Raw genomic sequence first — 13,693 nt, 5'->3', positions numbered from 1 at the left:
TCGAGAGATGTGTGAGTCTTGCACGCCAGTATCACACTGTCTCTTCTATCGTCCAAAGACCATTAGAAGCCCAAGCCTACCACAGTAGTATAAGTTTATATGCCATCTAGCTCCAAAGATGATGAAGAGATTAAAGAAATGTATGATGAGGTAAAAGAAATTATTCAGATAGTTAAGGGCGATGAAAATATAATAGTCATGGGGGAGTGGAATTCTATTTTAGGAAAAGGAAGGGAAGGAAAAGTAGTAGATGAATATGGAATGGGGGTAAGGAATGAAAGGGGAAGCTGCCTGGTAGAATTTTGCACAGAACATAATTTAATCATAGCTAACACTTGGTTTAAGAATCTTGAAAGATGGTTGTATACATGGAAGAGGATTGGAGACACTGGAAGGTTTCTGACAGATTACATAATGGTAAGACAGAGATTTAGGAACCAGGTTTTCAATTTTAAGACATTTCCAGGGGCATATGTGGACTCTGGCCACAACGTATTGGTTATGAACTGTAGATTAAAACTGAAGAAACTGCAAAAAGGTAGGAATGTAAGGAGATGGGACATGGATAAACTGAAAGAACCAGGGGTTGTAAGGAGTTTCAGAGAGAGTATTAGGGAACGATTGACATGAACAGGGGAGGTAAAGTATTAGGGAACAATTGACATGAACAGGGGAAGTAAATACACTAGAAGAAAAATGGGTAGCTTTGAGAGATGAAATAGTGAAGGCAGCAGAGGACCAAGAAGGTAAAGAGGCGAGGGTTTGTAGAAATCCTTGGGTAACAGAAGAGATACTGAATTTAATTGACAAAAATATAAAAATGCAGTAAATGAACCAGGCGAAAAGGAATACAAGTGTCTCAAAAATGAGATCGACGGGAAGTGCAAAATTGCTAAGCAGGGATGGCAAGAGGCCAAATGTAAGGGCACAGAAGCATGTATCACTAGGAGTTAGATACTGACTTAAGGAAAATTTAGAGAGACCTTTGGAGAAAAGAGAACCACCTGTATGAATATCAAGAGCTCAGATGGAAAATCCATCCTAAGCAAAGAAGGTAAAGCAGAATGACTGAGGGAGTATATAGAGCGTCTATACAATGGAGATGTACTTGAGGGCAATAATATGGAAATGGAAGATGATGTACAGAAAGATGAAACAGGAGATACAATACTGTATGAAGAATTTGGCAGAGCAACAAGGCCACAGGAGCAGACGACATTCCATTAAAAATACTGGTAGCCTTGGGAGAGCCAGCCATGATGAAACTCTTCCATCTGGTGAGCAAGATGTATGAGACAGGTGAAATACCTTCACACTTCAAGAAGAATATAATAACTGCAATACCAAAGAAAGCAGGGGTTGACAGATGTGAAAATTACCGAACTATCAGTTTAATAGGCCACGGCTGCAAAATACTAACATGAATTCCTTACAGACGAATGGAAAAACTGGTAGAAGCTGAGCTTGGGGAAGATCAGTTTGGATTCCGTAGAAATGCTGGAACATGTGAGGAAATACTGACCCTATGACTTATCTTAAAAAATAGATTAAGGAAAGGCAAACCTACATTTCTAGCATTTGTAGACTTAAGAGAAAACTTTTGACACTGTTGACTGGAATATTCTCTTTCAAATGCTGAAGGTGGCAGGGGTAAAATACAGGGAGCAAAAGGCTCTTTACAATTTGTACAGACACCAGATGGCAGTTAAAGAGTCAAGGGGCATGAAAGGGGTCGAGAAACGAGTGAGATATGGTTGTAGCCCATCCCTGATGCTACTCAATCTGTATATTGAGCAAGCAGTAAAGGAAACAAAAGAAAAATTTGGAATAGGAATTAAAATCCAAGGAGAAGAAATAAAAACTTTGTAATTATGTCAGAGACAGAAAAGGACCTGGAAGAGCAGCTCAATGGAATGGGCAGTGTCTTGCAAGGAGGATGTAAGATGAACATCAACAGTAGCAAAATGAGGATAATGGAATGTAGTCGAATTAAATCAGGTGAAGCTGAGGGTATTACAATAGGAGACACTAAAAGTAGTTAATGAGTTTTGCTATTTGAGCAGCAAAATAACTGATAATGGTTGAAATATAGAGGATATAAAATGTAGACTGGCAAGGGAAGCATTTCTGAAGAAATTTATTAACATCGAGTATAAATTTAAGTGCCAGGAAGTCTTTCCTGATAGTATTTGCATGGAGTATAGCATTGTATGGAAGTGAAACATGGACAATAAACAGTTTAGACAAGAAGAGACTAGAAGCTTTCGAAATGTGGTGCTACAGAAGAATGCTGAAGATTAGATGTATATATCACTATGAGGAATTACTGAATAGAATTGAGGAGAAGAGGAATTTGTGACACAACTCAACTAGAAGAAGGGATCGGTTGGTAGGACATGTTCTGAGTCATCAAGGGACCACCAATTTAGTACTGGAGGGAAGTGTGGAGGGTAAAAGTCACAGAGGGAGACCGAGAGATGAATAAGCTAAGCAGATTCTGTAAGATGTAGGTTGCAGTAGTAATTCGAAGATGAAGAGGCTTGCACAGGATAGAGTAGCATCGAGAGCTGCATCAAACCAGTTTCTGGACTAAAGGCCACAACAGCAACATCTAAGGCATTTGACTGTACGGATCACCACCTTCTCCTAGATATGCAGATGGTGGTATAGCCAAACAATGGATGTCATATCTAACCAATAGAATGCAGATTATTGCACTTAATAATTCAACCAATGTAATCAGTGGAGATTCCTTGAGTGGGAGAAGTCATACATGGGGTTTCCGCTGGTTTAAACATTGGTCCGCAGTGTCCTTCTCATACGTAAATGATCTGATGGGCCTGTGATCGGCAATCAAAGAGTATCTGCAACATCCACCAGCACAGCTCATGTATGGTGAAGAGCTACCCCTACTAATTACCAACTTTTCCAGTCACTGTCACTGAGTTCAGTCAACACCTGTAAGAAATGATGACCCAAATCACCCATCCACTCTTCCGATACATGGATACAGGAGTGTCTTTATATATGAGAACCTCTACAGCGTACCCTTTGTCTGACTGAAGGATGAATTTATCCAACCACTAGTTAGGCCACTATACAATGGCCTGTGAAAGGTCCTACTGCTTGGAGCACACACCTTTAAAATTCAATGTAATGGATGAGATGAAATGGTTCCTACTGAGCAGTTAAACCCGGCATACTTGGACATGGAGGCACCTGTGGACACCAACCCAGGACAACCTGTCACACCACCTCCAAGAGGTGCAGTGCAGAGGAACACACCCTCTAGACTGGCTGCCACCAGCAGGAACCCCTGATGGTTCCAAAGACTACAAGAACGGGCTGTATTATAAACCACCACTTCCCTGAAACACCTGTGGCTCTGGATTAAAATAAAAAAGGAATTTTTTATTGGAAGGGGGAGGGGGGCTGATGTAACAACACAGATCAACCAATAAAGGACTAACTAAAACAGTATGAGATCACCGAGACTGAAGGACTTGGGATTACTCTAATTTGGTGTGAATCGTGAAGTGTTGATGAATTATTTGTTCTGAGATACTGTGTTGTCATTAAAGGTAATAGTGACAAAAACCATGTCTTCCACTGGACTACCTAGATTTTTTTAATGACATCTGTATAGCCTAATTAGCGGTGTACGTCAGATTAAGGTAACAAAAGCATGTAGTTGAAGATCAGAATCTAACAGTGGTTATGGCAAAACACGCAATGATGTTTGGTTATGGATCAGAAATTTAATTATTTCACAAGCTAATTAGTTTAAGGTAATTTAACATATTTCACTGGTGGTCAGAATGTTTCCCATTCAAATACGATGTACGTCATTATACTGGATTCTGCTGATTAGCTTACAGGTTTTTTTCCACATACTGAACTACAGTATTAACTTCAATTAATTATAACTTTGAATTAATATAATCTACAGCTAAATCAATGGAATCAGTGCTGTAAGAAGAATAAACTGAACAATGATTTTAAACTGAACTTTGCATGATAACTGATTTACAGGTTTCCATGTACCTATCACAACTAATAACTAATTGTATCAGAGATTTAAAAAAAATACCTTGAGAAAAAATCAATACCTGTTGGGAGCAGAAGATGTTAACAGATGGGGAATGCTCACTTGCTACATCTCAAATGTTCATGAGTATCTCTATGATCTCTCTCTCAGTGCAATCATGCCATCTTGTTATTTTCATTGTAGAATGGCTGAGAAAAACACTGTTACGCCAGTCTTCATGAACAATATGACATGAAGCAAAACAAGACTACATAGCTGGACACAGCTTGGTGAACAAAACTGTGAAAGGTTACTGTGATTTGCAGTGGAAAATCTGCTGTATGCCTAAACAGCATGCAGGTACATCAGAGGTGTCACGGCTATACATGTCATTAGCACTTAGGGGTCAGCAAGGAGGCTCAAGTCAAGTCATTGATAGCACTCGAGAAAAAGCCATAGGCTGCACTTCAATTTGACAACAGTACCTGCGGAGAGGTGAAGCATGACAAGTTACTTCATCAACAGTAGTCAAAGGGATAAGGTTGTGTCCTGTTACTCTCGCTGGTATGGTTCCCTCCTCATTCCTCTCTACAAAGCCAATGTTTAGGAAACATTTTGCATCTCAGTTATTAAAAAATTATATTAAAACACTTTAGTGTTTGTTCATCATGTGAACAATGAATTTAACATTTGTTATACAGGCAGAAATCCAGGTATACATGAAATAAAAATCATTTATTTCTTGTACATACCATATTACGCACCCAACGGTTTGCTTGGCCCTGAGGATCTATAAACAACGGCCACCGTCGGGAATTGAAAGCCAGAACAGCATTCTCAGCTGACAGTGTATCTCTTGGCAAGCCAAAGATCTGCCAAGTGCGAATGAGTACTGGATCCCCCATTGTAGAAACTGGCGAGACGTTGTCTGTATGTGGTATGGCACGTTCTGACACCAAAGTAATCCACTTCGATATGAGATTGCGACGATAGCTGTCAGTGAATGGTGTCAAATATGCCACTGCACCTGAAATCACCAGGAAAAGTAGAAAATGTGTAGCACACACGTAAAACAATTTTCAAAGGAACGCAATAATGAATGACAACAGGAACAGATTCACACAAGAAATGAGAACATGGAGAAATGGTTGAGATTATTAAATCACGAAAGAAAATAATAAAACACATTCATGCCAAACATATTCAGGAGGACCCTTTGAGTGCACAGGATATGCAAATGTGCTGCAATATTTTGTAGGAAAATGATTAGCTAGAAAATGATTATCTATCAGATGTATCAAACTTGCAGAAAATTATGCCTGTAAGTTCACCACCGAGGTTTGGAACAGGGTCAGTTTTGATAATGGTACAAAATCATGTACATAAATAACTTCATAACATTACCATACATTTTTTTCACTTTGTAACATTAACATGGTCAAGTGTGCCTCTATCATTAAATTACTTACAGAGTAACTCTAATTTATTCATTGATTACAGCTGAGTCATTTTCTATTATTAGAATAGTCTAATAATATGTATAACTCACAAATTAGTCCACAATAGCTGTCCTTACACACTAGACTACCACCAGGACCCTCTCATCCTGGGGTCTGAGTGACTTGGCAGTGAACACATCCTCACACGCACGGTTAGCTTCAGTAACAGCACCTCCATCAAAAATAGCTGAAAAGTTGATGGTGGGAACAATCCACTTCCAACAATACAGCCCAAACCAATTTGCAGTTCGCACACTTTAACTGCTCTTAGATGTTGAATGAACTACTGTTTATGGCCAGTTCGAGTCTCATTTAATATAATTACAGTACAGATAAACAGATAGCCACATATTGCACTTTGTAGATGCCCTGAAATATTGTTCGAGTGAAGTTACGTTATGCTGATGTAATAATTCATAAACATTCATGTATGGTAAATACCTAATTAACACAGTCACTGAACAAAACACTTACATCACTGTACTTCAGATCTGACTGTCATATCAGTACAAACACTGTGTACATGGTAATTTTCATTTCAAAACAACACAGTCCAATGTCTTCCCTATTATCACAGTTTGCACTAGCCATTATTGATATTTAACACTTTAAATGAAAAAAAATTACAAGTTCACAGTTAAGCACAAAAAAAGTAAGTTAACTGAATCATGGAGTAAACTCCCAGGGCACAAAATTTAGATAACAGTCGGTACATACACTTGTAACATGTACTAAAGTGTCTGCAGAACATTATCCCTTATTTTCAGACACAGATCTTACTTATTTCAAAACTTGCTGCAGGTTGATCTACAATGGTTTCCAACATGTGTCTTTTATATGTGTTCAGAATTTTACAACTGAATCTGTCTATTGTTGCTTGCCTGATTTTCACAAATTACAATTAAAGATTTACTTTTCTGAGTAACTGAATAGTGGGAGATTTGTTTGAACTGGCGGAGATTTGTTTCCACGACAGGATTCTGCACCCTCCGGTGCATCCTGCCCTCAGCACAAAGCTGTGATCAGACGGTGCACATGCCACTACATGCATTCGAGTCAGAAGTCCTAGTGAGTCACTGGCATTACCGCGGGCCACCCAAGGCCACAGGCAGCTTGCTTACATAGTGTCTGCCTTCAGCACATGTCCTGAAGTATGTTGCTACTGCTGAGCAACACAGCGATTGCTGAAGCTGGTTCACTAATAAAATGTGTGTTGAATCAATGTTGTTTAGTTGAGGGCTCATCAGCCTGCAACCAGGTAACTGGTATACTAATGGCTCCTAATGCTGTCAACTTTGTTCTACCACCCACTACAGCTGCCAACTGCCCCTGGCCATTCACAACTGAAATTGAGCGAAGCAAAGCATGAGCAGAGATGATGAACTCTGCTTTCAAGTTTTCCTTTACTAATATGGATGATGAACTCTGCTTTCAAGCTTTCCTTTACAAAGAAGGATCCAGAAGTACAGCTGTGGTTTAATTCTCACATAATGGCAAAGATGCATGGCTCATATGAGAATCAGTGGCACTGAGAAACCGGTGAAACTGCAGAATTGAGCAACATTACAATGCCTGATGGAATTCCCATCAGTTTTATACAGAGTTTGCAGTTATCCTTTAAGCAATGGAAAGATAGCACAGGTCATGCTCATTTACAAGAAGGAAGCAGAAGCTATCCAGAAAACAACCATCTGGTGTCTCTGACATCCATCTGTTGTAAAATATCAGAATATATACCGAGCTCAAACATAATGACATATCTAGAAAAGAATAATAACCAACTACATCTACAAAATTTCTCTTTAATTCACACTTAAGTGTTTGGCAGACAATAGAACCACTTTTGGACTATTTCTGGAGTGTTTCACTCTTAGATATCACATGGGAAAATGAACAACTAAATTTTTACATGCGAGCTCTGATTTCTCTTATTATATCACGGTGGTCATTTCTCTCTATATAGATTAGGGTAACTATATACAGTATTTACACATTCAGCAGAGAAATATGGTGATCAAAATTTTGTCAAAAGAATTTACCAAAATGTAAAATGTCTGTTTTAATCTTTATGTACAGACACCCACAAGCCACCATGTGGCGCACTGCAAAAGGTGTAAGAGCTCTAATTTCTCTTACTTTGACTGCATGGTTCTATGTGGTGCGAAATGTATGATGGGCCTTCAATAAGTAATGCAAAACATTATTTTTTAATTAAAGAATGAGGTTGGTTTTGTTCAGGATTCTGACACACCATAGTATTCCCCACTCTTTTTGCAACAAAACCCTAATCTTCAACATAATCTCTGTTCACTGTGAAAGCCTTATGTCACATTACTGGGAGGGCCTGAATGCCCACATGGTACCACTCTAATAGTTGATGCCAGAGCCAATGTCCTCCTGCATCAACAGCCTCCCCATCATCCACATACTGCTCTATGCAGAATGCATCCTTCATTGGGCCAAACAGATCGAGTTGGAAGGTGTGAGAACCAAGCTGTATGGTGGATGGAAAACAACAGCCCCAGTCCTCTTGGGTGTGCATACTTGAACTGTCATGGAGAAGGAGAAGTTCGTTTGCATTTCTGACATGATGAACACTCTGAAGATGTTTCTTCAATTTCGTGGGAGTAGAGCACAATACACAATACACAATAATCCCTTCAGAGTCCCTGAAGACCATCGTCATGATTTTACTGGCTGAGGCTGCGGTTTTGAACTTATTCTTCGGAGGAGAGGTGAATTGTTGTTTTGTTTCTAATTTGAAATGACGAACCCATATTTCATCACCTGTGACAATGTTCGAGAAAAAATTGTGGCAATCAGCCTTGTAGCACTCAAATAATTCTGCACAGATGGTCCTTTGTTGCTCTTTATCGTCATCTGTTAAGTGGCACGGAACACACATTAGAGTATTCCAAATGGTGGCTGAGTGTGTCAGCGCTACCAACAGAGATATCCAGCTGAGCAGTGAGGAGTCTGTGATCCATCGACCACCTCAAAAGAGAGTGTCTGCTTATTCAAACACTGCAGGAATCACAGATGTATTTAGCTGGCCAACATGAGAGGACTAGACATGTCTTCATGACCTTGTTGCGATGATGACTTTTGTTCACTGCCAAGTCTAAGCAGACATTCTGTAAGTGCCTATGAATATCTGTGATGCTACGGTTTTTTGCCAAAAGACACTCGATGTCAGCTCTTTGCTTGCACCCTACCTCTGTTACAGATGGCATTTTGAAGGCTACGTATAGTGCCGCTATCTTTTAGAACTTCATGAAATTATAGTGGCTGAAGTGGGAATACTCCATAATGTCACCCTCCAAATTCCACATTTTTCAACTGAAAATGGCCAGAAAAAAAAGACAGATGTGTTGCATTACTTATGTATTGCCCCTTGTACGTAGAATCTTTCTGCAATAAGTCACAAATGCTGAGTTCTCTAAATTTTCTCAATAACTTTTTGTGAAAAGAACATAGTCTTCCTTCTAAGTATTCACATTTAGGTTCACAAAACAAGTCTTCAATACTCACTGTTGATCGAATCTAGCAGCACACCTCTGAGGTGCTTGAATAACTTATTTTACTCTGAAATGGTGCAGACCCCAAACATTTGAGCAATATTCAAAAGCACATTCCACTAGTATTCTATATGTGATCTCCTTTACAGATGAGCTACACTTTCCTATAATTCTCCCAATAAGAGAAAGCCTACCACTGCCTTCTCTACCACTTATCTTATGTGCTTGTTCCATTTCACTTTGCTTTGCAATGTTATGCCTATATTTAATTTTCATGATCGTGTCAAGCAGCACACCACCCATACCATAGCAAAAAATTACAAGTTCCTTTCATCCTACTTATCTGCATTAACCAAAATTTTCTACATTTAGAGCAAACTGTCATTCAACATGTCAAACACACATTCTTTTTAAGTCCTCCTGCACAAACAGTCACAGATAGCTGCTCAGTCTTATCTGTCACATCGTTTATGTGTATAAAGAACAAAAGCAGTCCTATCACACTTCCCTGGGGCAAACCTGATGATACACTTATCTGTGATAAGAATTCACCAGCCAGAACAGCAGGCTGAGTTCTATTACTTAAAAGGTCTTCAAGCCACTCATATACCTGAAAACTTATTCTGTACATTCATACCTTCATTAACAGTCTGCAGTGAGATATTGTGCCAAATGCTTTTTGGAATTCTGCCTGTTGCACTTCATCTATGGTTTACAGGATATCCTATGATGAAAGGGCAAGACGAGTATCATGATGCTTTCTGGATCCGTGCTGATTTGTGGAGAGGCATTTTCCTGAGTCAAGGAAATTTATCATATTCAAAGTATTTATAGTCTTTGCCCTGAGGACAGCCACTACAACTCGGATGAAACGCTGGTTTATTTCATTGTTTTATAAAATGTTGTGGCAATACACCTAGAAGGAGCCTCTGGTATTGGGCAACACAGAAGTTGAATGCCCCCAGAACAAATGGATCTCGATGACCGATAGAGGGCAGCGTTGCCACAGTACTGCACTCGCCTAGCGAGTGTGCTACTGTCTCGTCTTGTGAATACATTGGTCAACAGTGCCCCTCACAGCTGGCATAAATACTATCATACCTTAACTGCTCAGTCAGTCATGTACTTTGTCTGATAGAGTTCATTACTCTCTACACCATATTACTGGCTACTCACCAACAACTTTGTTTCGATACTGGTGTATCTGTCTGGTGTGTCTATTTGGATTGTGTCTTGTACTTGATCTGTTGACAGCATTGTGTTGAAAGTTCATTACACTTCATTGCAGCCTAGATTGCTAGTCCCTTGCTCTTGTTGTGTCAGGTCTGCCCTTTTGTCTGCCCTGTTGGTCGACTCTGGTGTGGGTTTGAGTCTCAACTGCAGGTGGTCTTCCCAGCTTGAGTCATCATCGTTTCTCACCTGTTTCTTTGATGTGTGCACCAGTATCCAGCAACCCGCAGATACAGGGAATTCCAATCAGAATGAAACTGGCAGTGGCAGCCTATGTATTTATGTAAGTAAAAAACAATACAAATTATATTTTAAAGTGTTAAAATTTGGCAGATAAACATCTGTCAGTTGTTGCAGTTTTGCTACTGCTCAAGTATGAAGACAGTTCTTACACATACTGTAGTACTATTCTGTAAAATTCTCTACACTTTCTAGATATGTTATAGATTACTGTTATGCAGTACATTTTCCAAAGATGTTGCACACCACTATTAATTTAATACTTCATCTAAAATAAAGCATACATTTTGTTCGGTCCTCAGCTAATTCAATCAGGTTTAAAAATACAAGCTGATAAAATACAAATTTACCTACAAACATATGTGTCATCAGCACATTGCTTGTGATTATAGCTGCTTACTGATGTGAATATATCATTTCATTTTTTTATCATTCTAGACACAAAGGAATGTTGCACACAGCCTTCCATTCGGCATATAAACATGGCTACTTCTGGCATCTGGGGGTCAATTTTACTTGTTTAAAGTTGCCACATATGAGTTTTTCTACTCTAATGAATATAATTATTTTATGGTGTACCTATTCAGCTATTATAGTGATGAATGAAAGCACAGACCACATAAAAGCCACAGATTTTTTTTATGTATGCAGTCAGTATCTTCTCAGCAAAGGTCATAAATTTGTTCAAGCTGTTTGTTTTCATCAAGTAGGACTGTCACCTCTAGTGAAAAATGTAACTTTGAAAACAGATCATATCTGGTCATTATTTTGTCAGGTACATATGTAGATGTATTGAGAAATTTATTCCTTACCTGCACTGAGCAACACATCTCCAACAACATTGATAACAGATTCAGAGAGAGTTTTCACTGATATGCCCCAACGTTCTCGTTCATCTGCAAGTCCAGATATAAGCCTCACTGCTCGTCCCATTCGTTCCTCACAAAGTTTCATCTTTGCCTCCAGATCAGCTTTATGAGCTTCTGTTTTCTCTAATGTGTCTTGAAGCAGTTTAAGGCCATCGAGTACCTGCAGTTACAAGAAAGACTAAGAATAGTGTGCTTACATGTGAGATTTAATGTTGTTTATACCATATTGCAGAGTAGTACATGGATACAGAAATTGCACAGTTTACTTCACCATCTACATGCTTCCATACAGAAAAAGAGAGTCGAGTGTGTAGACTATTTGTGTCTCTGATACTACACATATCACTACCAATGTTGCTACCTCAAATCAGCTTCTTTATAAAATACATTATTGTTGTTGTGGTCTTCAGTCAAAAGATTAGTATATGAAGCTCTCTGTGCCAGTCTATACCATGCGGCTACTTCACCTCTATAACTGCTCCATCTTAAATTCACTTGAAAGTGATTACCGTAGTCAAGTCTTTGCCTCCCTCTGCAATTTTTAGTGATGTATTTTCTACTGTTAGCAACTTAACTATTCCTGGATACTTTGAAGATGTGTCATTTTAATGTGTCACTTATTGCCACTGAAAAAGTCACAAGCCAAAATACCGCTGTATATGTGCGGATGGATATATGAGTGTGTGCGAGTGTATACCTGTCCTTTTTTCCCCCTAAGGTAGTCTTTCTGCTCCCAGGATTGGGATGACTCCTTACCCTCTCCCTCAAAACCCACATCCTTTCATCTTTCCCTCTCCTTCCCTCTTTCCTGATGAAGCAACCTTGGGTTGTGAAAGCTTGAAATTTGTGTGTTTTTTATTGTGTCTGTCTACCAGCGCTTTGCCGTTTGGTAAGTCACAGCATCTACTCAATCTCCCACTTCCAGTTCCACTCCCCCCAAAACCTCAAAATTCTAGCCAATACAATATGGTACCACAACACCCCAATTCAGTAGTTAACCTTTCCGCCAAACCTCTCTCCCAATCCGAAACCTCTGTCCTGTCCAAAGGCCTCACCTTCAGTCCTACTCCCACATTCAACCAAACAGCCCTCGTCAAAGATTTACTGTCCTACACTCGTAATCGCTGCTGGAAATGTCACTTTGCCATGAAAAAACATAATCCTAATCCTACTCCTAATGATCCAACTCCCCAAGACACTATTCAAATTGAACCCTGCCTGGAACACTTTCGTCCTCCGTCACAGCGGGACCCACCTCCTCTTTCTCAAAATCACCCTCTCCAAACATTCCAGGAATTTCTCACTTCCAGCCTTGCCTCTCAATCTTCCTAGAAAAACCTTAATCCTACTCCCAACATCACCACAGATGAAGCCCAGGCTATCCATGATCTGAAGGCTGACCGATCCATCGTCATCCTTCCGGCAGACACGGGTTCCACGACTGTGGTACTTGATCGTCAGGAGTATGTGGCTGAGGGACTGTGTCAGCTTTCAGACAACACTACATACAAAGTTTGCCAAGGTAATCCCATTCCCGATGTCCAGGCGGAGCTTCAAGGAATCCTCAGAACCTTAAGCCCCCTACAAAACCTTTCACCTGACTCCATCAACCTACTGACTCCACCGAAACACCGCACCCCTACCTTCTACCTACTTCCTCAAATTCACAAATTCAATCATCCCAGCCGCCCCATTGTAGCTGGTTACCAAGCCCCAACAGAATGTATCTCTGCCTACGCAGATCAACACCTTCAACCCGTTACATGCAATCTCCCACCCTTCATCAAAGACACCAACCACTTTCTCGAACGCCTGGTATCCTTACCCTATCTGTTACCTCCAGAAACCATCCTTGTAACTACTGATGCCACTTCCCTATACACAAATATCCCGCAAGTCCAAGGCCTCGCTGCGACGGAGCACTTCCTTTCATGCCGATCACCTGCCACCATAGCTAAAATCTATTTCCTCATTACCTTAGCCAGCTTCATCCTAACTCACAACTTCTTCCCTTTCAAAGGCCAGACGTACCAACAATTAAAGGGAACAGCCATGGGTACCAGGATGGCCCCCTCGTATACCAACCTATTTATGGGTCGCTTAGAAGAAGCCTTCTTGGTCACCGAGGTCTGCCAATCCAAAGTTTGGTACAGATTTATTGATGACATCTTCATGATCTGGACTCACAGTGAAGAACAACTCCAGAATTTCCTCTCCACCCTCAACTCCTTTGGTTCCAACAGATTCACCTGGTCCACTCCAAATCCCATGCCACTTTCTTCGATGTTGACCTCCATCTGTCCAATGGCC

General features: G+C 40.0%; 1 protein-coding gene across 1 annotated transcript in view; it reads right to left on the bottom strand.

Annotated features, from left to right (window-relative positions):
* Positions 1 to 13,693, bottom strand: part of LOC126417029 (dynein axonemal heavy chain 1-like) — a gene marked incomplete at its 3' end in the record, with an annotated part of 951,942 nt that overhangs the window by 171,147 nt on the left and 767,102 nt on the right. The window contains exons 48-49 of the mRNA XM_050084920.1: positions 11,327 to 11,543; positions 4,780 to 5,054 (exon numbers count right to left, since the gene is read on the bottom strand). Coding sequence (XP_049940877.1) covers positions 4,780 to 5,054; positions 11,327 to 11,543 — 492 coding nt within the window. The remainder of the gene's footprint in view (positions 1 to 4,779; positions 5,055 to 11,326; positions 11,544 to 13,693) is intronic.

The sequence above is a fragment of the Schistocerca serialis genome, chromosome 8, assembly GCF_023864345.2.
Source record: "Schistocerca serialis cubense isolate TAMUIC-IGC-003099 chromosome 8, iqSchSeri2.2, whole genome shotgun sequence".
In the NCBI taxonomy this organism is placed as follows: Eukaryota; Metazoa; Arthropoda; class Insecta; order Orthoptera; family Acrididae; genus Schistocerca; species Schistocerca serialis.
The sequence above is the reverse complement of the archived record's forward strand: the minus strand, read 5'-3'. Positions and strand labels throughout refer to the sequence as shown.